The sequence below is a fragment of the Priapulus caudatus genome, unplaced genomic scaffold (genome assembly GCF_000485595.1).
Source record: "Priapulus caudatus unplaced genomic scaffold, Priapulus_caudatus-5.0.1 Scaffold476, whole genome shotgun sequence".
Lineage (NCBI taxonomy): Eukaryota > Metazoa > Priapulida > Priapulimorpha > Priapulimorphida > Priapulidae > Priapulus > Priapulus caudatus.
Window position 1 is genome coordinate 230094 of NW_014577537.1, and position 22740 is coordinate 252833.

General features: G+C 45.8%; 1 protein-coding gene across 1 annotated transcript in view; it reads left to right on the top strand.

Moving 5' to 3' along the window:
* The first annotated feature begins 10423 nt into the window (after nucleotides 1-10423).
* The window catches only part of LOC106810818 (protein ecdysoneless homolog), a 17393-nt gene continuing 5076 nt past the window's right edge, over nucleotides 10424-22740 (top strand). The window contains exons 1-8 of the mRNA XM_014814271.1: nucleotides 10424-10429; nucleotides 10645-10773; nucleotides 14414-14569; nucleotides 15358-15443; nucleotides 16196-16299; nucleotides 16860-16969; nucleotides 18158-18299; nucleotides 18887-18991. Coding sequence (XP_014669757.1) covers nucleotides 10424-10429; nucleotides 10645-10773; nucleotides 14414-14569; nucleotides 15358-15443; nucleotides 16196-16299; nucleotides 16860-16969; nucleotides 18158-18299; nucleotides 18887-18991 — 838 coding nt within the window. The remainder of the gene's footprint in view (nucleotides 10430-10644; nucleotides 10774-14413; nucleotides 14570-15357; nucleotides 15444-16195; nucleotides 16300-16859; nucleotides 16970-18157; nucleotides 18300-18886; nucleotides 18992-22740) is intronic.

The following is a 22740-nucleotide window of genomic DNA, read 5'->3' on the forward strand; positions in this document are numbered from 1 at the left end:
TATATGTCAGTCCAATACAAAATAAAAAAAAAGAAAATAAACGATTAAGAACATATAAATCAACCTCTCTGACCCACCCACACAGAAACCAACATAAATATATAAACTATTTAATCATATCTAGATCTTTGGATACCATCTTTAGTAGATGGCGACCATTTTGGATGCCATATGATATTGGCGCAAAAAAAAAGAAAAAATAAAAAAAAGTATCGTATGGTATAAAGTACTCTTGACTAAATTTGGTATTTAGAAATATGACCAAATCACCCCCTAATAAAAAAAAAAAATATCCTGACTATTAATAAAAATTGATTCCTGAATAATCTCTTTTTTTTTTAGTATTAAACTGCTGAGCTTTGACATTGACGCCAATATTGTCATTGACCTCAAATCCAAAAAAGATCGAAAAATCAGAGGCATAAATCCCTAAAAAGTGTATTATTCTGATTTAGCATTTTGGTTTTTAGCCTATAATGAACGGACGATTCAGTTTCGGAAAAAAAAAAAAAAACTGTGACCTAATGCAAAAAAAGCTTCAAATACGTCAAATAAGTCACGGGGTTCTCAACCCCGGAGTAAATGAGAAAAATAAAAAGACAAAAATCTATAAATACATATTACCAAAAAATATAATATGGTGACCTAAAGGTGACCTTTAACTCAAAGTATAGATATAGATCAGAATAAGATTCCTCAGACCTTGAACTAAAAGTGATTATTAGATTATTAACTATAAAAACTAAATGACCAAAAAAAAGCGATATTTGAATTTTCATATGGGCGAAATAAAGGGGGCGACATTCCGGCGCCCGCCAATCGAAAAGATGTATGGGCACATCTGCCAAATTTTGTTGCTTCTTGAATAAAAACAACATATCCCTAACCTGACGAGTAATTACACATTACATCACAAATCTTGACATTTGTGGCATTTTATTGTTCGCTGGGATCAAAGAAAAAAAAAAAGCAAATAGTCTTTACTATAATAATTCATATGCTGAAAACTACTGTTGGGATGGGATGGGATGCGATGGCATGCGATGGGATGGGATGGGATGGGATGGCATGGCATATGGGATGGCATGGGACAGGATGGGATGGGATGGGATGGGATGGGATGCGGTGCGATGGGATGGGATGGGATGGCATGGCATGGCATGGCATAGCCTGGGATGCGATGAGATGGCATGCGATGGGATGGGATGGGATGGGATGGCATGGCATATGGGATGGCATGGGACAGGATGGGATGGGATGGGATGGGATGGGATGCGGTGCGATGGGATGGGATGGGATGGCATGGCATGGCATGGCATGGCCTGAGATGCGATGAGATGGCATGCGATGGGATGGGATGAGATGCGGTGCGATGGGATGGGATGGGATGGCATGGAATGCGATGGATGGATGGATGCATGGATGGATGCATGGATATAGATAGATAGTTCGATTTTTTTCGGGTATTTTCTTTTAAACCAAGCGGTCACCAACTGAGTAACGCCACTGATTTCCCCGGCCAACGCCGGGTATCCCGCTAGTATATATATATATATATATATACGAAAATATATGAATGTAAAATAAAAAGAAGTGTGGGACCATATCGAAGACGGAGAAAGTCAAATTTGATCAAATAGACATATCAATACCAGGGATCGCAAAAGAAGCATCCAACTTCGCTGTTAATAACTAAATCGCAACTATAACAGGATAAGGCTGAAGGGATATTTTGGATCTATCATTTATTACATTTATTCTCGAGTAATTACAGTTATTACCTTAGCTTATTTTTTTATTTTGCCCCCAAATCTCGGGGCACCTGCCCCCCCCCCTTTCCCCAGAAGGTTATACGGCCCCTGTGTAGTCCATTTTCAAGATCAACCTTCCCCGTGGCCCACCAAATCATTCAGATGACCTAATATAAATACATTTATCCGTGTGAGCAAAAGGTTACGAGGTTGTTTTCGATATTACGTCTTTTTTGGTCCTTGGTTTGCCCTTTTCGGTTAAACCCCGTTCGGTGATTCCCCCAACCGCTTATTACTGAGGTGATTCCCCGTTCTACCGGTGATTCCCCGTTCTACTGGTTATTCCCCGTTCTACCGGTGATTCCCCGTTCTATGTATGTATTTATGTATGTATATATGAACGGGAACCTAATTTAGATCGGTATTTTCCTTTTTATTTTTTGATAGTTTCCCACCGGTAATTTCACTTTATCTGGAAATTTTGTTCCGGAGCTTCAGGCTGATTCTAAGTAATGTTTAACCTGCTCTACCCAATCCCCATAACATCTATGTTCATTTAGCCCCAAGATGGTGAGCATCACCTGCTTTTCTTCCAGCTGTGCAGGGGTGACCCCCCACTTCTTGGAGCCTGTCCTACATGATGTTTGTATGCCGGGGAAAACTAACAGGAAATTTAATGCTTTAAGTCTTCTGGTACTCCCTTATTGCACACAGTGCAATTTTCTTCCCCTAACCATCTCCTGGTTCTTTTATTTACGGGGAGGCATCCCGCTCTACATTGGTACAGCAGCTTACTGCCGATTTTATTATTATTGTAAAAAGGTTTCTTGTTTAGGAAATATTTCCGCAACGTACCCTGATACTAAATACTACTATCTAATATGCCGGACCGTACCTCGCCTACTCCACTATAACGAGTCTAGGGAGTAGGGAGTCGCCTACGCCTACTCCCTAACCCTAACTCTAACCCTAACTCTAACCCTAACGCTAACCCTAACCATATCAGCTAGATAGTTACCAGGGTACGTTCCGGTATACCGGACCGTACCCAGGGTACGTTCCGGCAGTACCCAGGGGGACATAGACCCTATGAGCACCAGTAACTGCTGCAGCTATAGTAATCACTATGCCTTCTTTGCTATTATCCCGGCCCCCCCACTCCGAGGTCGGAAGGACCGCATGCGCGTTCCCAAAATCTCCGGTAAAGGGTATTTTTCGCAGCGACAAAATCGCAGCCCAAGAATTGGTAAAAAAGGGGGTGTATTTGACTTTCACCCGGAGATTTCTTAAAAAGGGGGTGTTTTTTCCCTCTCTCTCTTCATCTTGAATATCATAGAAAACTTATCAAATGCCGGGCATCGTAATTCCTGAAATTCCTTTCCTGCTAAGTTTTGAAAGCTCATTCAGGATTATTTCATTTTGAAAAATAAAAAAATTGCTCCCTAGTTCCCCTCGAATCACTGAACCTGCGATCTATCACTACGTAAGTTGTATACTGGTACCCGTCGACAGTTCCTACACGGGTTTACAGCTAACGTACTACGTCAGTGTGAGCGAAGGATACGTACGGTGTAGCGCGAAATTTGTGGGCCTTGCGAAATATTTGAGATAGCCCCGCCCCCCGGCCTATCGCGCACAGGCGCACATCGCGTGGCGTCCCCGACACGACTAATCACAGCTCGTTTTGTGTGCGAAATTGGCAATATATGCTCAGATATAGTCCAGTCATAAAGTGCACGTCTACCGGAACGAGTGAAACAAGCTGGATTCTTCACCTTAATGGTGTTGTATGTCATAAAAAACCTAAAAAAAAGTTACAAAAATTTTTGTTGGTCGGAAACTTTTTTACGGGCCACGGCCCTTCTTTCGCAATTTTCGCGATTTGGGAAAATTGTGTAAATCTGACCTGAACACTTTAATAGTCATGTTATCATGTTACTAGGGGTTTTTTTGGGACGGGGAAGTCGATCAACAGTCAATTATTCATAAATTGAACGGTTTTAATCTGCTTTAATTGCGAATTTAAGGCTCATTAAGCTCAGTCGCGTACCAAATTTCGGTGTTTTCTGACATACTGGCAATGTTTAGGTAATGCTTTCTGGTTTTTTTTGATGCCCGATCGATTCTGGTGTTATTCTAAACACTGAGACAGTATGATTCATCCCTAAAAAGTTTATAATGATCATTAATAACCATACGCGTTACTGTTTAAATTTAAACAAGTATTGGATTATGAAGCTTTACGAACTCGGCAAACCCCGAAGCATAGCTCGCATAAGAATCATACACATAGGATTTGATTGAATACAAACAATAGAATATAATTTGTCCTATTAATTAACAGAACTATTGTATCACAATCGTCCAGGAAGAGTAACAAGTCTAATGCACTGTAAAAAAAATTAACTTACAGCATGTCCCCAAATCAACCGACAGCTATCAAAATAAGTCCTATATAATCATACTTATAGTACATAATTCGTACAATATTTATAACTTATAGTAAACAAGTTTAAATGCGAATAATTGGAAAATCATCTCTGGGACATCTTCTTCGGCTCCGCTACCGATCCTTTGATCTTCTATCATCTCCGGTTTCCTGGTTGCCGGTTAAACTTACAGTCTGGTTCTCACAGTTGTCACAGCCACAGAAATCAGTACACTTTTACACCCACAGCTAATGGATCTGAGCAAATTGGGAGGTGCCACTGCCTTGTCTGTGTAGAGGGGTCCATACTTGCCATCGGTAGTTGCAGCAACCCACGCCATATTCTGAGGGGTCAAGAGTGTTAAATAGGCCACTCTTGTACCTGATGGTACACTCTGAGAGCAGTGTGTACTTTCGCAGCTAGGGGTGGCGAGGGAAGGCCGTCTGTGGTCAACTTTTCTATGTAATGCTCCTTTCTTGTGCCAGAGCATTTAGGAAGAGCTTGTGGGCGGCAACTTGTCTAGTGACAGCAAGGAGCGAATGCTGTTGCACTGGTGTACATCTGGATAATGATCTCACTCCCTGCTTTAACAATCCGGTCTGTTGACTCTGCCTACAGTAAAAATTCGGCTGTGCTCGTGTCATCTTTCAGGATCTTTGACTTGAAACAACCGCGTGCTTACGAAGCCCCAAAGAACCTGATGTTGTTGTCACACCCGACATTGCATGGTTGAGAAGGAGCGTGTTTGAGTGTACGGCTTGGGCAAGAGATCCGATATCCAGCACGGTGGTTTCCCTCGCCCGGTTTGATTTGCAGATATACGCAGTGCTTAGGTGGTGAAGCATCAATAACTAAAGATGTCACTGTCGCTCAGCGACGAGCACACACACATGGCTTCTCTCAGAGAGCTCCAAATTGCTTTTCGTACAAAATATGAGTCTGCATCAGGCTAGCACACTGGCTAAACGTGTAGGAGTCCACTTCTAGGCCCCTGCCATCAACTAAGCCAATACACTTGTGTTTTTTTTTTGATCAAAGACGGCAGGCAGCTCCCGCTTACACTTAACAGTCCGCGCAACATTGTCAATCGCGCTATGATCTATTTCTAGAGATGATACGCGGGCATCTTGTTTGTGTGTCCATGGTTCTTAGTACTGGGTTGGGCAGAATGCCATCAAAGATGATGTAAGTGTCTTCGGATGGGGAAATAGTAAATGATGTAAGCTGATTTCTGTGGCTGTGACCAAACTGTGAGACCAGCGCAGACTGTAAGTTTAACCGGCAACCAGGAACGGAGAATGATGAGGAAGATGAAGGATCGGTAGTGGACGGGGCCGAAGAAGATGTCTCAGAAGATTTTGGACTTTCCAATTTAATCGAGCTAAACTTGGTTGTACTATAGGGTTATAATATTGTTTATTATTGTAGCTATAGCAGTTATGATATTAAAGGATTATTTTGATAGCTCGGTGATTTGGGGACATGCGTAAGTTAAATTTTTGTCAGTGCATATAGACTTGTTACTCTTCCTGGGACGAAATGTGATACATATTCTGTTAACGGACAAATTATATTTCTATTGTTTTGTATTCAATCAAGTCGCTATGTCGTATGATTCTTCTATCGAGTATCTTCGTGTTGTCGAGTTCGTAAAGCTTCTATTCAATACTTGTTTAAATTTAAACGTAACGCGTATGGTTATCTAATGATCGGATCTATAAGGAGTGGTTTCATCGTCTGATAAACATTGACGTCAGATATGCGCACATGCGCATTTTAAACGTGGCAGAAGCAGATTGCGTGATATTGTTCGGTACAACCATACGCACGCACGTGTACGTACCACGCACGCACGCACGGCACGCACAACGCACACTGATGCTACAGCCGTGTACGTGCACACGCGCCACAGGTGGCGGGCACGCACGCATGCACGCATGCTACGCACGGTGTAACGTGCACGCGCCACGGACGCACGAAATGCACGCACGTGTACGTGCACACGCACCGCACTCACGCAAGCACGTCACATGTGCGTGCACTACGCACGCACGCATGCACGCACGTGTACTGCACACTTCGCACGCACGCACGCATGCACGCATCGTGTACGTGCATATGCAGGTACCCGCGCAGTGTACATCCAAAACGCACGCACGCACGCACGCGCGCATGCACACACGTGTACCCGCACACGACAGGTACGCCGGCATGGTACGCACGTGTAAGTGCACACAGCGACGCACGCACGCACGGGCAGCACGCACGGTGTACGTCCACACGGGCACGCACGCACGCGCGCGACGGGTGCACAACGCACAATGCACGCCAGGTGTACGACGCACGCCGTAATACGTGCACACGCACACACGCCACACACGCACGCATGCACGGCACGTTTACGTACACACGCACGCACGCAATGCATGCACACAGGTGTACGTGCACTACGCAACGCATCGCACGTCTACGTGGCACTATGCATGCATGCACGCACGCACGTGTACCTGTCCCACACGCCGTACCGCACCCCAACGCAATCATGGCCACACACGTGTACCTCTGGACACGACGCACGCACGTACACACACACGCATGCACGGCACGTGTACGTGCAGCACGCACGCACATACGCACGCACGTGTACGTGGCACACGCACGCCGCACGTGTACGTGCACGTCGAACGCACGAACGTGGTACGTGCACACGCACGCACGGCACGTGTACGTGTACACGACGCACGAACGTGTAACGTGCACAGGGTTCCACAGGCACGCAGCGCCACGAGCCACACATGTCACGCCGTGAGTGCACAAACGGCATGCACGCAGCACGCACGTGTAGTGCACTACATAAACAGCGCTTTCTATGCAGAACATGTGGTCATTCATCATGTAAATGTCAAGCACAACGCTTTCGCTTCCTGCAAGCCCATGACCATAAGAAATACACGTGACCTGATCCTATGACGTCACGTGAAAGCACTGCCTATAAACTTTTTAGGGATGAAATCATCACTTCCTGAGTGTTTAAATAACACGCAGAATTCGATCGGGCATCCGAAAAATAACCCAGAAACAGCATACCTAATCATGGCCATATGTCAGAAAAAACAAGAGCCGAATTTTGGTACACGACTGAGCTTAATTGAGCTTAATTGGTCAATTAACGCATTTAACCATTTTAATTTTGAATAAACTGACTGCTTTGGAATCGACTTGCCCCGCCCAAAATACCCGATAGTAACAATGTATCAAGCATGACTAAAAGTGTTTCAGGTAAAATTTACACAATTCTTCGCCATAATGCGCGAAAATTCGGAAAAGGGCGTGGCCCGTATAAAAGTTGTCGCGACGGCAACAAAAATTTTGTAAGCCTTTTTTTTAGGTTTTTATATGGACAATATCAACACATTAGTGAAGAAATCCAGCTTGTTTGCACCTCGATCTTCTCCGGTAGAGGCTTTTTTGGCCACTTTATGACTTGGAACTATATGGCGATTTCCACTTCAGCTAGACACCAGCTGGTAAGAGAAGGAAGAGGGGGTAGAAGCTGGTGGAGAAGGAGGAGGGGGAGAAGCTGGTGGAGAAGAAGGAGGGAGAAGGGGAAGCTGGTGAGAAGGAGGAGGAGGGGAGAAGGCTGGTGGAAGGAGAAGGAGGGGGAGTAAGCTGGTGGAGAAAGAGGAGGGGAAGGTGCATGGAGAAGGAGGAGGCGGGAGAAGGGAGAAGCCTGGTGGAGGAGGAGGAGGGGGAGAAGCTGGTGAGAAGGAAGGACGGGGACGAAGGGAGACGCTGGTGGAGGAGAGAGGGGAGAAGGGAGAAGGTGGTGGAGTAGGAGGAGGGAGAAGCTGGTGGAGAGGAGGAGGGGAGAAGCTTAGGTGGAGAAGGAGGAGGGGAGATGGGAGAAGGTGGTGGAGAAGGAGGAGGGGGAGAAGCTGGTGGAAGAAGCAGGCAGCGGCGAGAAGGGAGAAGGTGGTGAGAAGGAGGAGGGGGAGAAGCTGGTGGAGAAGGAGGAGGGGGAGAAGGATGGAGAAGGGAGGAGGGGGGAGAAGGGAGAAGCTGGTGGATGGAGAGCGCAGGGGGAGAAGCTGGTGGAGAAGCAGGAGGGAGAGAAGGGAAAAGCTGTGGAGGAGGAAGAGGGGAGAGAAGGGAGAAGGTGGTGAGAAGGAGGAGGGGGAGAAGGCTGTGGAGGAGGAGGAGGGGGAGAAGGGAAGAAGGAGGGGGGGAGAAGCTGGTGGAGGAGGAGAGGAGGGGGAGAAGGGAGAATGCTGGTGGAGAAGAGAGGGGGAGAGGGAGAAGGAGGAGGGGGAAAGGCTGGTGGAGGAGGAGGCAGGGGAAGAAGAGGAGAAGGAGGAGGGGGGAGAACTGGTGAGGAGGAGGAGGGGGAGAAAGCTGTGGAGAAGGAAGGAGGGGGAGAAGGGAGAAGGGTAGTGGAAGAGGAGGGGGAGAGCTGTGGAGAAGGGAGGAGGGGAGAAGGGGAGAAGTGTGGTGGGAGAGGAGGGGGAGAAGCTGGTGGGGAGGAGGAGGGGGAGAAGGTGATGAAGAAGAGGCAGGGGGAGAAGGGAGAAGCTGGTGGAGGAGGAAGGAGGGGAGAAGCTGTGGAGAAGAAGGAGGGGGAGAAGGGAGAAGGAGGAGGGGGAGAGCCTGGTGGAGGAGGAGAGGGGAGAAGCGTGGTGGAGAGAAGGAGGGGGAGAAAGGGAGAAGCTGGTGGAGAGGAAGAGGGAGAAAGGGAGAAGGTGGTGGAGAAGGAGGAGGGGGAGAAGCTGGTGGAGGAGGAGGAGAAGGAGGAGAAGGGAGAAAAGGAGGAGGAGGAGAAGCTGGTGGAGGAGGAGGAGGAGGGGAGAGAGGGAGAAGGTTGGTGGGAGAAGGAGGAGGGGGAGAAGCTGGTGGATGAAGGAGGAGGGGAGAAGGGAGAAGGTGTGGAGAAGGAGGAGGGGAGAACCTGGTGAGAAGGAGGAGGGAGAGGGAGAAGCTGGGTGAGGAAGAAGGAGGGGGAGAAAGCTGATGGAGAAGGAGGAGAGGGAGAAGGTGTGGAAGAAGGAGGAGGGGGGAGAAGCTGGTGGAGAAGGAAGGAGGGAGAGAAGCTGGTGGAGAAGGAGAGGGGGAGAAGGGGAGAAGCTGGTGGAGGAGGAGAGGGAGAAGCTGACGAGAAGAGGGAGAGGGAGAAGGTGGTGGAGGAGGAGGAGGGGAGAAGGTGGTGGAGAAGGAGGAGGGGGAGAATGGTGGAGGCTGGAGGAGAAGGAGGAGGGGGAGAAGCTGGTGGAGGAGGAGGAGGGAGAAGCTGGTGACGAGGGGAGAAAGCACGCTTCTTCCCCTCCTCCCTTCTCCACCACCTTCTCCCCACTCCTTCTTTCTCCTTCCAGCTTCTCCCCCTCCTCCTTCTCCACCAGCTTTCTCCCTCCTGCTTCTCCACCACCTTCCTCCTTCTCCCCTCCCTCTTCTCCACCAGCTTCTCACCTCCCCCTTCTCCACCACTTCTCCCTTCTCCGTTTCCTCCTTCTCCACCAGCTTCTCCCCCTCCTCCTTCTCCACCACCTTCCTCGCTTCTCCCCCTCCTCCTTCTCCAATCCAGCCTTCTCCTCCTCCTTCTGCCCTCCAGCTTCTCCCTTCTCCCGCCTCCTCCTTCTCCAGCCAGCTTCTCCCCTCCTCCTTCTCGCACGCACCTTCTCCCTTCCCCCCTCCTCCTTCTGCCCCAGCTTCTCCCCTCCTCCTTCTCCACGCACCTTCTCCCTTCTCGCCCCTCCTACGCTTCTCCAGCTTTCGTCCCCTCCTCCTTCTCCACACCTTCTCCCTTCTCCCCCTCCTCTTCTCCACCAGCGTTCTCCCCTCTCCTTCTCCTCCCAGCTTCTCCCTTCTCCCCTCCTGCCTTCTCCACCAGCATTCTTCCCCCTCCTCCTTCTCCAACCACCTTCTCCCTTCTCCCCCTCCTCCTTCTCGCACCAGCTTCTCCCCCTCTCGCTTCTTCCACCACCTTCTCCCTTTCGCCCGCTCCTCCTTCTCGTACCAGCTTCTCCCGCTCCTTCCTTCTCCACCACCTTCTCCCTTCTCCCCCTCCTCCTTCTGCCTCCACTCCTCCTTCTCCGCCCGCTCCTCCTTCTCCACCAGCTTTCTCACGCTCTTCTNGAGAGAGAGAGAGAGAGAGAGAGAGAGAGAGAGAGAGAGAGAGAGAGAGAGAGAGAGAAATGTGTATGAAAGGAAATTCCTACGACCGATTGAGGGGACATTGTGTAGAAGATCAGCGAAATGGCTGTGAGTTGGGGAAGAATTTTACCGCCGTGTGCATGTGCGTGTGAGACATGCATGTCTCATTCTGGCAACCGCGCGCGCGTGTGAGACATGCATGTCTCATTCTGGCAACCGCGCGCGCGTGTGAGACATGCGTGTCTCATTCTGGCAACTGCGCACGCGTGTGAGACATGCGTGTCTCATTCTACCTGTTACAGGTAATCTTGTATCTGTTACAGGTAACGTTCACACGCTGCCTGTACGCGCAGCTTCTAAAGCAGAAGTATGAGCCGGAGCGCATCATCGGATGGAACCTGCCTCCTAGGAACCACCCCAAGTTCAAGGCACACGATCTCGGAATGAAACTGGTACGAGTGTATGCGTGCGTACGTGTAGCCTCCGTGCGTGCGTGCAAACATTGTTCCTCTAATTAAATTTATGCATTGCTTGCTCGTCTGAGTTCTTGCGCATAAACTCGTGGAAAATATTTTCAGAGATTGGTAATACAGGGTTATGCAGCATGCGTCTTCTGCCTGTCTATCCATGTGATCAAGAGCGTATTAAGAATGAGAGCGTACAACGGTGAAATGCAAAAACCATGTTGTAGTTTCAGTGGAATTAGTAAACTTTACCCGTTTTATTTTTACAATTCCTCAATTCTAAATGCGGTATTATTATTCAGCTGTCCTTCCTTGATAATATCAAACCAACCGCTTGTTCCTACGATGTCTCTACGCTGAGATATTATGCGGTGAAAATCTAGTATTTTGCTGGAAATCGAAGTAGAGTTCAATGCGAGCTGCAACTCTCTTGCGGTTAGTGTCCAGTATGTTGCTTCAGGTCGCCGCTGTGTAGCGCTGACTCAATACGTTTCCGTTATTACTACAGAGTTTACTAAATCCAGCATAAGAGGCGGGTCATCACCATGGCGATAAATAACAAGACGTTATTGTGGAGTAATGGACGCGTCCATGACTGGAAATGTTAGAAAAGATAGTAGAAGGAAAAGGATTTTCATTTGTCAATGAATGACGGAAACACGCGTAGTCCAGTCATAAAGTGCACTCTACCGGGAAATCGAGTGAAACAAGCTGGATTCTTCACTACTGTGTTGGTATTGGTCCATATAAACCCCCCAAAAAAGTTACAAAATTTTCGTTGGTCGGAAACCTTTTTACGGGCCACGCCCTTTTTGCGATTATGGGAAAATTGTGTAAATCTTTCCTGAACACTTTATAGTCATGTTATACATGTTAATAAGGGTATTTTGGGGCGGGGAGTTGATTCCAACAGTCAGTTTATTCATAAATTGAACGGTTAAGGCTTAATTGACCAATTAAGCTCAATTAAGCTAAGTCGCGTACCAAAATTTCGGTGTTTTCTGGTTTTTTTTGGATGCCCGATCGAATTCTGGTGTTATTTAAACACTCAGAAGTATGATTCATCCCTAAAAAGTGTTATAGATCGATCATTAATAACCATACGCGTTACTGTTTAAATTTAAACAAGTATTGATTATGAAGCCTTACGAACTCGACAACCCGAAGATACTCGATAAAGAATCATACACATAGGATTTGATTGAATACAAACAATAGAATATTATTTGTCCTTTAACAGAACTATTGTATCACAATCGTCCAGGAAGAGTAACAAGTCTAATGCACTGTACAAAAAATTAACTTACAGCATGTCCCCAAATCAACCGAAGCTATCAAAATAGTCTTATAGTTATATATCATAACTTATAGTACAATAATTAGTACAATATTATAATTTATAGTACAACTAGTTTAGTCGATAAATTGGAAAAGTCAATCTTCTGGGACATCTTTTTCGGCGTCCCCTACCGATCCTTGATCTTCCTCATCATCTCCGGTTTCCTGGTTGCCGGTTACACTTACAGTCTGGTTCTCACAGTTGTCACAGCCACAGAAATCAGTACACTGGAGGTCAAGCTGCTTGCAGCCACATCGCTTTGAAGAGCAGTTAGTTTTACACCCACAGCAAATGGATCTGAGCAAATTGGGAGGTGCCACTGCCTTGTCTGTGTAGAGAAGTCCATACTTGCCATCGGAGTTCAGAACCCACCCATATTCTGAGGGGTAAAGAATGTTTTAAATAGCCATTCTTGTACTTGATGGTACACTCTGAGACAGTGGTACTTCACAGCTGAGGAGGTGGGAGGGAGCCGTCTGTGGTCAACTTTTCTCTGTACAGCTCCTTTCTTCTTGTGCAGAGCATTTAGGAAGAGACATTTTAGGGATGAATCATACTTCTGAGTGTTTAAATAACACCAGAATTTGATCGGGCATCCAAAAAACACCAGAAAGCATACCTAACATGCCATATGTCAGAAAACACCGAAATTTTGTTATGCGACTGAGCTTAATTGAGCTTAATTGGTCAATTAAGTCTTAACCGTTTAATTTATGAATAAACTGACTGTTGGAATCGACTCCCCGCCCCAAAATACCCCTATTAACATGTATAACATGACTATAAAGTGTTCAGGTAAGATTTACACAATTTTTCCATAATCGCGAAAATCGGAAAAAGGGAGTGGCCCGTAAAAAAGTTTCCGACCAACGAAAATTTTGCATCTTTTTTTGGGGGTTTATATGGATCAATACCAACCCATTAGTGAAGAATCCAGCTTGTTTCACTCGATTTCCTGGTAGAGGCCTTATTTGGCACTTTATGACTGGACTAGCGAGGTTTCCCGAAGTTATCACTAACCTCGAGAGAGTCGCAGCTCGCAGTGAAATCTAGTACGACTTTCGGCAAAATACTAGATTTTCACCGCATAATATCTCAGCGTAGGGACATCGTAGGAACAAGCGGTTGGTTTTATATTATCAAGGAAGGGCAGCTGAATAATAATACCACAAAGAATTGTACAAATAAACGGGTAAAGTTTACTAATTCCACTGAAACTACAACATGGTTTTTGCATTTCACCGTTGTACGTTCTCATTCTTAATACGCTCTTGATGTGTTTATGCTGATGATGGTGATGATGATGATGATGTAAATGATGATCATTTAGATGAAAGTTACTGATGATGATGATGCTGATGCTTATGATAATGGTGATGATGACTGTGCTGATCCTGGGGATGCTGAGGATTGTGATGATGATGATGATGATGGCGATGCTGCTGCTGCTGCTGATGATGATGATGGTGGTGATGATGATGATGATGATAATGATGATGATGATGATGCTGATGCTTATGATAATGGTGATGATGACGTTTCTGTTGCTGGTGATGCTGAAGATGGTGATGATGAAGCTGATGCTACTGCTGACGATGATAATAATGGTGATTGTAGATGATAATAACAATGTTGGTTTTAATGAGGTGATACATCATTACTTCGTGTAATAATCTAAAACTGCGCGTAATGGAACGTTACAACGCTCCTCATTTTTAATCGTACAACGTTACTAATGCTGCTTGGTGCAACAATAGACAATCGTGCGCGTACTCTGCACAACTGGGGTTCACATGCATCGCTCTCAGACATTACATGTCCCCACAGAGATTTAACAGTGAATGACATCTAAGCTGTGATTCACTGATTAAATGTGATGTGATGTGTGTTGTGAGAAGCTTTTGTGGAAGCTGTATCACAGGAGCTCTCTCATGTTTCAGGGATTGAGTCATAATGTTTTTAGGACAAGGCAAGCGATGCCTTTTGTTTCGTAGCAAATTTTAAGTATGCCACGGCAAGTGGGAAGGGTGCGCAAAGGCAAACGTTTCCATCGAAGGTTTATCAAGGACACTTACTTTTCTTACGAGTACGTTTTATGTGTGGTGATGAGGGATAAATACACTACATGGCATTTATCGAATAGGGGGAATGGCACGGTAGGTATGACAGCGACAATAGTTTATTGCCGTGGCTATCGGTCATATTTCAGCGGCACTAGGTAAAGTAAGGAGAGCAACCACTGTCAGTTTTATGGTCACATTGAAACCCCTTCGTTTCTGCATTTCGCAGGCGTGTGGCTTTGAGATACTTCTGTCGCGCATAGACAGCCTTCGTAGCAGCAGCAGCGACAGCGACAGCCCGGACTCTATGGGTCAACAGTCAGAGGTCAGCGACGTGAGGTGGAACAGATACTTGAGGAATCTCAAGGAGAAAGGCTACTTTAGGGTGCGTTATTGGTGAACGAAAACCACAGCTGCTGTGTGTGTGCGTGCGTGCGTGCGTGCGTGTGCACGTACGCGTGCACGTGCGAACATGCCTGCAATCGTGTGTGCTTGCGTGCGTGCGTGCGTGCGAGCGTGCGTGCGCACGTACGTGTGTGCCTGAATTCGTGCGTGCTTGCGTGTGTGCGTGTGTGCGTGCGTTCGTGCGTGTGCGCGTACGCGTGCACGTGCAAACATGCCTGCAATCGTGTGTGCTTGGGTGCGTGCGTGCGTGCGTGCGTGCGAGCGTGCGCGCGCACGTACGTGTGTGCCTGCATTCGTGCGTGCTTGCGTGTGTGCGTGCGTTCGTTCGTGCGTGCGTGCGTGCGTGCGTGCGTGCGAGCATGCGTGCATTCGTGCGTGCGTGCGTGCGTGTGTGCGTGCGTTCGTGCGTGCGAGCGTGCGTGTGCGTACGTGCGTGCATGCTTGAGTGTGTGCATGCATGTATTGAATATTCATTCATTAGCTTGTGGCATACTCATCGAACACGAATGAATGCAAGCAAGTATGAATTTATAATTTACGTTTCACATAAAGACAGCCAGCATCAATAATTAATAGCAATAATCCAACGTAATAATTGATAAGGCTTCAAACAATGATCACAACGAACAGCGGTATAACTTCATAATCGAGCACTCGGCAAGAGGGGATGTTTTTGAATTTGCGAACGATACACGTGACGTGTAGACGTAGTACGTCGGTGGTTTGATAGTGGCTGACCAGCTGTCTCTCTGTGTGCGTGTGTTGTAGGGAGAGATAGAGGGATCGAAGCTTCACCAGCAGCTGTTGTCAACGGCGAGGAAGTATTACACAACGACCATCAGCAGGAGCAGATCGTACGTGTAGCAGCGCCACCTAGCCACGTCATATCTCTGTGTGTAGCAGCGCCACCTAGCTACGTCACATCTCTGTGTGTAGCAGCGCCACCTAGCCACGTCACATCTCTGTGTGTAGCAGCGCCATCTAGCCATGTCACATCTCTGTGTGTAGCAGCGCCATCTAGCTACGTCACATCTCTGTGTGTAGCAGCGCCACCTAGCCACGTCACATCTCTGTGTGTAGCAGCGCCACCTAGCTACGTCACATCTCTGTGTGTAGCAGCGCCACCTAGCCACGTCACATCCTCGCACGTAGCAGCTCCACCTAGCCACGTCACATCCCTGTCTGTCACAGCGCTACCTAGCTACATCACATCCGCACGTTTTCTATTAAGAGCGACAACGACTGCACTAGCCTATTCTGTATTTTACACAATTCTCCCACTTACTTGTCGTAGATTGTAAAACAGCCACAAGAGGTAGTTTTCTTTCCGAACACAACACTGATAACCTAACTTTGTGATCATGGCACGGGTAAACGCAGACGTTGTGTGACTGGGTATTAGCCAGGAATGAGTATTGTGGGAGTGCAGAAAATATATTTGGGAGTGCAACTTTTTTGTATGTGTGTCTCAGCCAAGACCGCCGTAGGCTTTTGATCAATATTTTTGGCCGTGCAGTTTCAAAACTGGCTGTGCAAATTACGGCTACACGGCTCGCTGGCTAATATGTTGCTGTGTGAGGATGTAACGTGTGTGTTGCTGCTGCAGGGCAAGCACCAGTCCCGTGGAGGAGGTTGCCATCGCGTTTGAACACTTGGACTACGACATGGACGATTTCAAGAGGCAGGAGAAACACCTGAAGCCTGCGGACAGTATGTACACCTGCATACCGTAATTAGTAAATAGTAATTAGTAACTAATATATGTATGATGTAGTGACTTGTGATACTGAAGGAATCACTTGTTGTGAGTATTGCAACGTCTTTAAATTTTTCATCCTTGTAGCTTTGCATAATCTTTTGCATAGTTTTAACTATCATACATTGCCTTATCAAGTCTGGCAGTATTTGACCTGGGGCCTGTTGTCAGACACAAAATTAGTCTTAACATTAGTCATAACCTGGAAATTTTTCTTTCATGAAGAAATATTAAGATTTTTATTCTTGTAAGTAGTATGTAGACTTGTTTCTGTCAACAGTCTAAGAGAAAAAGGTCACGTTAAGAATAATGTTAATACCAATTTTGTTTCTGAAAACAGGTTTCTGTATATGAAACAACGTACGGCTCATAAACTGTTAATTTGTCGTTGTTCGGTCTTAGTCCGGTATTAGTCTGTTCTCGTCTCTCACTGGTTCCAACCAGACCATGTGTATGCATCTACATATCCGGACACAGACATATATGTTACATATATCGGGATGTGTTATTACAGGCGACAGTTGGCTAGACATCAGTGCACAGGACCTTGAGCAGATGCTGAACGAATATGGCAACATGGCCGCCAGCAATGCGCCGACCAACCCCAACCTCGACCTGAACAAGGTTGTTGCCGACGCAGCTTACGCTGGCTTCTTGCTGCTCCATATGGGGGCGCTTCTGTAGCGATGCAAAAAGGACGCGAGCGAACGGAAATGTGGAAATGTATATTACGAGGGACAGTAGCACATGTGCGGTCGAGAACTTAATTGGGGGAGCATAACATCGTCCTAATGCACTAATAATTGATACTAGAGGCCAACTGGTAGAAGACATACGGTGTAATCAGATTTGGATGGCTGTTGGAATCATTTATCGAGAAAACCACGTCTACGCCTTTAACGATACGCCTAGTTTTCCCATCGTTACACTTCAACGAAGAACCGACGTTCGTTCGTTCGTTCATCGTTGTTCTTTGCTGTATGTGTGATTTACGGTAATTCTTGATCTGGCAAGCAATCAAGATCCGAATGGTATTTTCCCGTGCGTTTAGCAGGTAACTTGGGGTGTATTACGCTGAAGTCGAAAAGCAACACGTACATACCGTGTCCACGTATTGAAAAAAATAAGCAGTATGTGATAGATAAATTAAAATAATCGTTAAAGGGAGAGTTTACTTTAGGTTCTAGGGTTATTTTCAGCTAATTTAGGTTATAATTACGCTACATAAAAAGTTTCATGGTTCAATCACCATTAGAAATATTTTTTTCAAATGTTTTAAAACTAACGACTACAGTTTGATTACAACGACTGTGGCGCCACTCAAAGTGCACGATCTGATAAGTTGCGCAAAACGACTTTCCAGCCAAGGGCTACAGACTGAGGGTGTTTCTTATTTATTCATTTAAAATCAAAAGGATTGTAATATCTTATAAACGACATATAGTTTCAGTTATAATATATTATGGATAAATTTGCCCTAAAATGAATATCGTTCGGTTAAATAGCATTTAAGTATAAATATAATTGCACTTTTGTGATTAGCCCTCGGTCTGTAACGTGCAAAATAAATTGTCAAATACGCAACTTTTTCGGGGTGGCAGCACGGTCGCGGGTGTCATGGCGCCGTTCAAATTTCGTAGCGTTGATGTGTAATTAATTATAACGATTAAATTAGGTATCTGGTACCAAATACGTGTGGGTATAGACGATTTGTTATACAGTAAGTACAGTTGTATGCAGTAAAATCCTAGAGGCTATTGTTCCTTTAACAAATCCGTAATGAAGTTTATAAACTAGACGTACCTGTTGCAGGTGTCAGAGACGATGAATGAGTTTGTGAGCAAGGTGTCCGGATATGAGGGAGTCGAGGTGCCGGCGAAAGGAAACAAGAAGGCATCCGGAAAGGTCAACTTTGATGCAGACGCCTTCACCGAGTCAATGCAACGAATACTTGGTAATGATTACGTAATACGTGAATACGATATGATTCTTAAATTCTAAAAAGATAGGAGTGTGTTGGTAATATGAGGGGTGAGTAATGACAACTATCTAATTGTGTCAAATGATGTATGTCATTATTCACTGCTGGTAATATAAATCACAAGAAAAAAACTTGGTTAGAGACTTGTTGAACATAACTGCTGATATTGCCTCCCAATTACTGTATGTGTCACATGCAGTGCATGCCATGGATTTTTTTAACTTGATTAGCAATTTACTAATCAAAAGGTGAAATTGATTAGCAATTAGATGAAATTAATTAGCAAGTATGTATTGGATATCAAAAATGTAAACATGATCTTTTTACGAGTCGAAAACGGTCCAATTTCTATGAAAATTAAGTAGATGAAAGATGTAACGATGAAATTTGTTCCAAGTCAAGGCAACAAAAATTACCAGTTCGTAGTTTATTAATCCATATGAAATGTCATTCACAAAAGCTTCAAGTATATTCGAAAAGTAAGTCGTGAACTTGCTCAGGGCTACTATACACTGGTCGCGCATAACGTCTGTAACGGCTGCGTTGACGATGGCTTGCAGATTTCTCGATCCCTCACGACGACACGGATGGGGAGTCGAGCTCAGGCATGAGTGGATACGGCAGCGAGGACGACCTCTTCCACCAGCACATGCAGAACCTTCCTGGTAAGCACCGGTCAACCCACCAGCGGTCAACTCACCACCGGTCAACACACCAGCGGTCACCGCACCAGCGGTCAACCCACCAGCGGTCACCGGAGGCCCGCCTTCGGAATCAAAATTAGTCTTAACATCAGTCTTAATGTTAACTTTTTAGCTCATCTGACATAGTCAGATGCAGCTTGTAGAATCGCATGATCGTCCGTCCGTTCTCCTTTTCCTCTCCTTCTCTCCTTTCCTTGCTCTCTCCTTCTCCTTTTCTCCCTTCTCCTCCTCTCCTCTCCTTCCTTTTTCTCCTCTCTTCTCCTCCTTCTTTTCTCTCTTCTCCTCCTTTCCCTCCGTCTTCTTCTCCCTTTCTTTCTTTCCTCCCCTTTTTTCTTCCTTCCTCTCTTTCTTTTCTCATTCTTCTCTCTCCTTGTCTTCTCTCTCCTTCCCTCCCTTCTCTCTTCTCTCTCGGCCCCCCTGTTGTTCTTAGGGCACATACTAACTACAGACACATAGACATTATAGTTAGGATACTCACTGGAGCACGAAGGGTCGTTGTCGTATAGGGTACTACATTTATGTACCTAGGTTGAGGTAGTTTTAGGTTGTTTAGTATTATGTTTATATTTTGATATGAGGTATGTTTAGGGTTAGGGTTAGGGTTGGTTAGGGTACAATTCTGTAGTACAAGTCTGGTACACTTTGTGTATACATATATGTACTCGGGTATACCTGATACGACAACGACCCCTTCAGCCTCCTGGAGATGTTTACTAGATGTTTTGTTACATCTCTGCATACATTCGTTATACACAGCGCGCTCACACGATATATTATTTATAGTGACTATACCCAACGAGTGAACTTTCAGTCTGCGTAATCTTATAAGATTTCTACGAATCTTCTGCTTGATGAGATTACATTTTCCGGATCTCGTACTGAAGCACAAGAACTAAAGTGAAATTCGATCTCCTTCAGGAAGATGGGCGTCATTTTACTTGGTTCCTCTCTCACATGAGCGCCTATATATTATAAGTAAGAGCAGATATAAGAAGGAGAGCGTACAAGGGTAAAATGCTGAAACCATGCTGCAGTATTAGTCGAATTAATAAACTTTTCCCGTTTATTTTGACGATCCTTGCAGTATTATTGATTAGCTGTCTTCCTTGTTCATATAAAACAAACCGCATGTCCCTACGATGCCCCTACGCTAAGATAATGAGCGGTGAAAATCTGGTATTTTCACCGAAACCCGACTCGCGATCAGTGTTTACTGCGTCCTCACTCGAAGTGTTTCCAGTGTGTTGCTTCGGTCCGCGTGTGTAGCGCCATAGTGGCGCTGACTCACGTAATACTACCAGAAGTTACTATACATCAGTGTGAGGTGGGCGTGAGGTGGGCACAGGCTGGGGTCATCACTATGAGCAATCAATAACAGACGTCATTCGGGACACGCGAGGTTTCCTGAAGTTATAACACTTCGAGTGAGGGACGCAGTAAACACTGATCTCGAGTCGGGTTTCGGTGAAAAATACAGATTTCACCGCTGCATTATCTCAGCTAGGCGGCATCGTAGGGACATGCGGTTTGTTTATATATGACACAAGTAAGACAGCCTAATTCAATTAAAACTGCAAAGGCATCGTACAGAATAACCAAGGGGAAAAGTTTATTAATTGACTAATACTGCAGACTGGTTTTTCACCCATTTACCTTGTACTGCTTCTCCTTCTTTATACGCTCTTTGATTAAGTATATATAAGTACAGCAGGGAGACAGCAGCAATGTCAGCATGCTAGCGGTGACGAAGCAATGCCCTAGCCAGTCGTTTACTCGATCGTCTGCCAAGCGTTTATCATAATCGCGCTCATTAGAGCTAAACAAAATTTTTTTCTACGAGCGACGTGCGGGATTAATGACGGCGATACTCGCGACGATGGGATCGGGGGGGGCGTGAGCGGAGCCGCAGTATGGGGGTCCGAGCACGCCGGTGCTCGCTGATGAAAACAGTGTGTCGCCAGCATTCCTGAGTGATGATTCACCGAGCCGGTCATGAATCGGCGCATCCATACACCGGAAGCAAACTTAGCCAAAAGCATGCACACGGGAATATGAGAGGCAGCAGCGGGATGATGCGAGAGAGAGCGGAGGGAGAGGAGGAGAAGCAGAAGAGAGGGGAGGAGAGAGACGAGGGGGAGAAGAGGCATAAGAGAGAGAGAGAAGAGAGAGGGGAGAGGGAGGGGAGAGAGATGGGAAGAGAGAGAGAGGGAGGGGGAAGAGAGAGAGAGGCGAAGAGAGAAAGGAAGAGGCGGAGAGGGAGAAAGAGAGACGAGGGAGGAGAGAGAGTGAGGAGAGAGAGAAAGGAGAGTGTTTACCAGAGAGCAAGAAGAGAGAGGAGAGAGAGAGAGAGAGAAGATGAAAGAGGAGAGAGAGAGAGAGAGCAAAGGGAGAAGAGTAGGAAGACAGAGAAAGAGAGGAGAGAAGAGAGTAGAGAGAGAGAGAGAGGAGAGAGACGAGAGAGAGAACAGAGAGAGAGAGAGGGCCCAAATGGCAGAAAAGAAGACAACATAACTGTTACTGTGTTAAGTTTATTATTAGACTGTTTGTTTTAGTTTTTGCTTGCTTATTCCCATTACTTATGGTAGACATACACTAATGTTTAAACCGCTCGTGCATGTTGCAGGCAAATGTTAACACATTCCCTAGTCATCACTTGAATCATGAAGGCACCCAGCCGCCGAACTAATTAAGCTTAATTAATACAATTACAATTAAGAGAGAGACAGGCGGAGAGAGAGAGGACGAGAGCGAGAAGCAGAGATAGAGTAGGAGAGACAGACGAGAACGAGGAGGACAAGTACAAGAACAAAAAGACAATATATGCGACAATTTAGCTGTATAACACACAGAGAGACGGAAAATATTCCAAAAAATAGTATAACATAGTTTGTTATTCGTGTTAGCAGATATAGAACGCTGCGCGCAGACGAAATCTACAGGAGTACAGTAGTTGTTATTCGTAGGTTGCAGATAAGAATGTGGCGCAGACAGCAAATTACAAGAATACATAGTTGTTATCCTCGCCTGTTGCCAGAATAGAACGCGACAGACGAAAATGTGGCTCAGGATACAGTGTTGTTCCATTCGTGTTGCATGATAATGAGTGGCAGACGAAAATCTACCTAGCTGACAATACATAGATCTGCTTATTGCCCTGTCTGCAGATAAGACGTGGGCAGACGAAAATCGCGGTATAGGAATACAGGTCGTTGTTCATGTCGTGTTACAGAATAAGAACCGCCCGACATGACGAAAACTGTCACGGAATACCGTATTACACTCTAGTTGTTATTCGTGTTAGCAATAAGAACAGGGCATGACTGAAAATCTAGCAGGAGTACATAGTTCGCCTTATTTCGACGTTACAGATAAGAACGCGGACAGACGAAAATCTACAGAATAGATGCGCTTGTTATTCGTGTTTACAGAATAGAACGGTTGCAGATACCGAAAATCGTACAGGAGTACTAGTTGTCTAGTTCGTGCTTACATAGCGAAAATCTACTAGGAGTAGCATAGTTGTTACTTCGTGAATTACAGATGAAAAATCTACCAGTAGCGATAGTGTTATTTGTGTTGCAGATAAGACAGTTGGCAGGAAGAAATCTCACAGGCTGTACATAGTTGTATTTCTTGTTACAGATAAGAAGCGTGCCGTCGAAAATTACGGGTACATAGTTGTTATTCGGGTTGCAGGATAAGAACTCGGC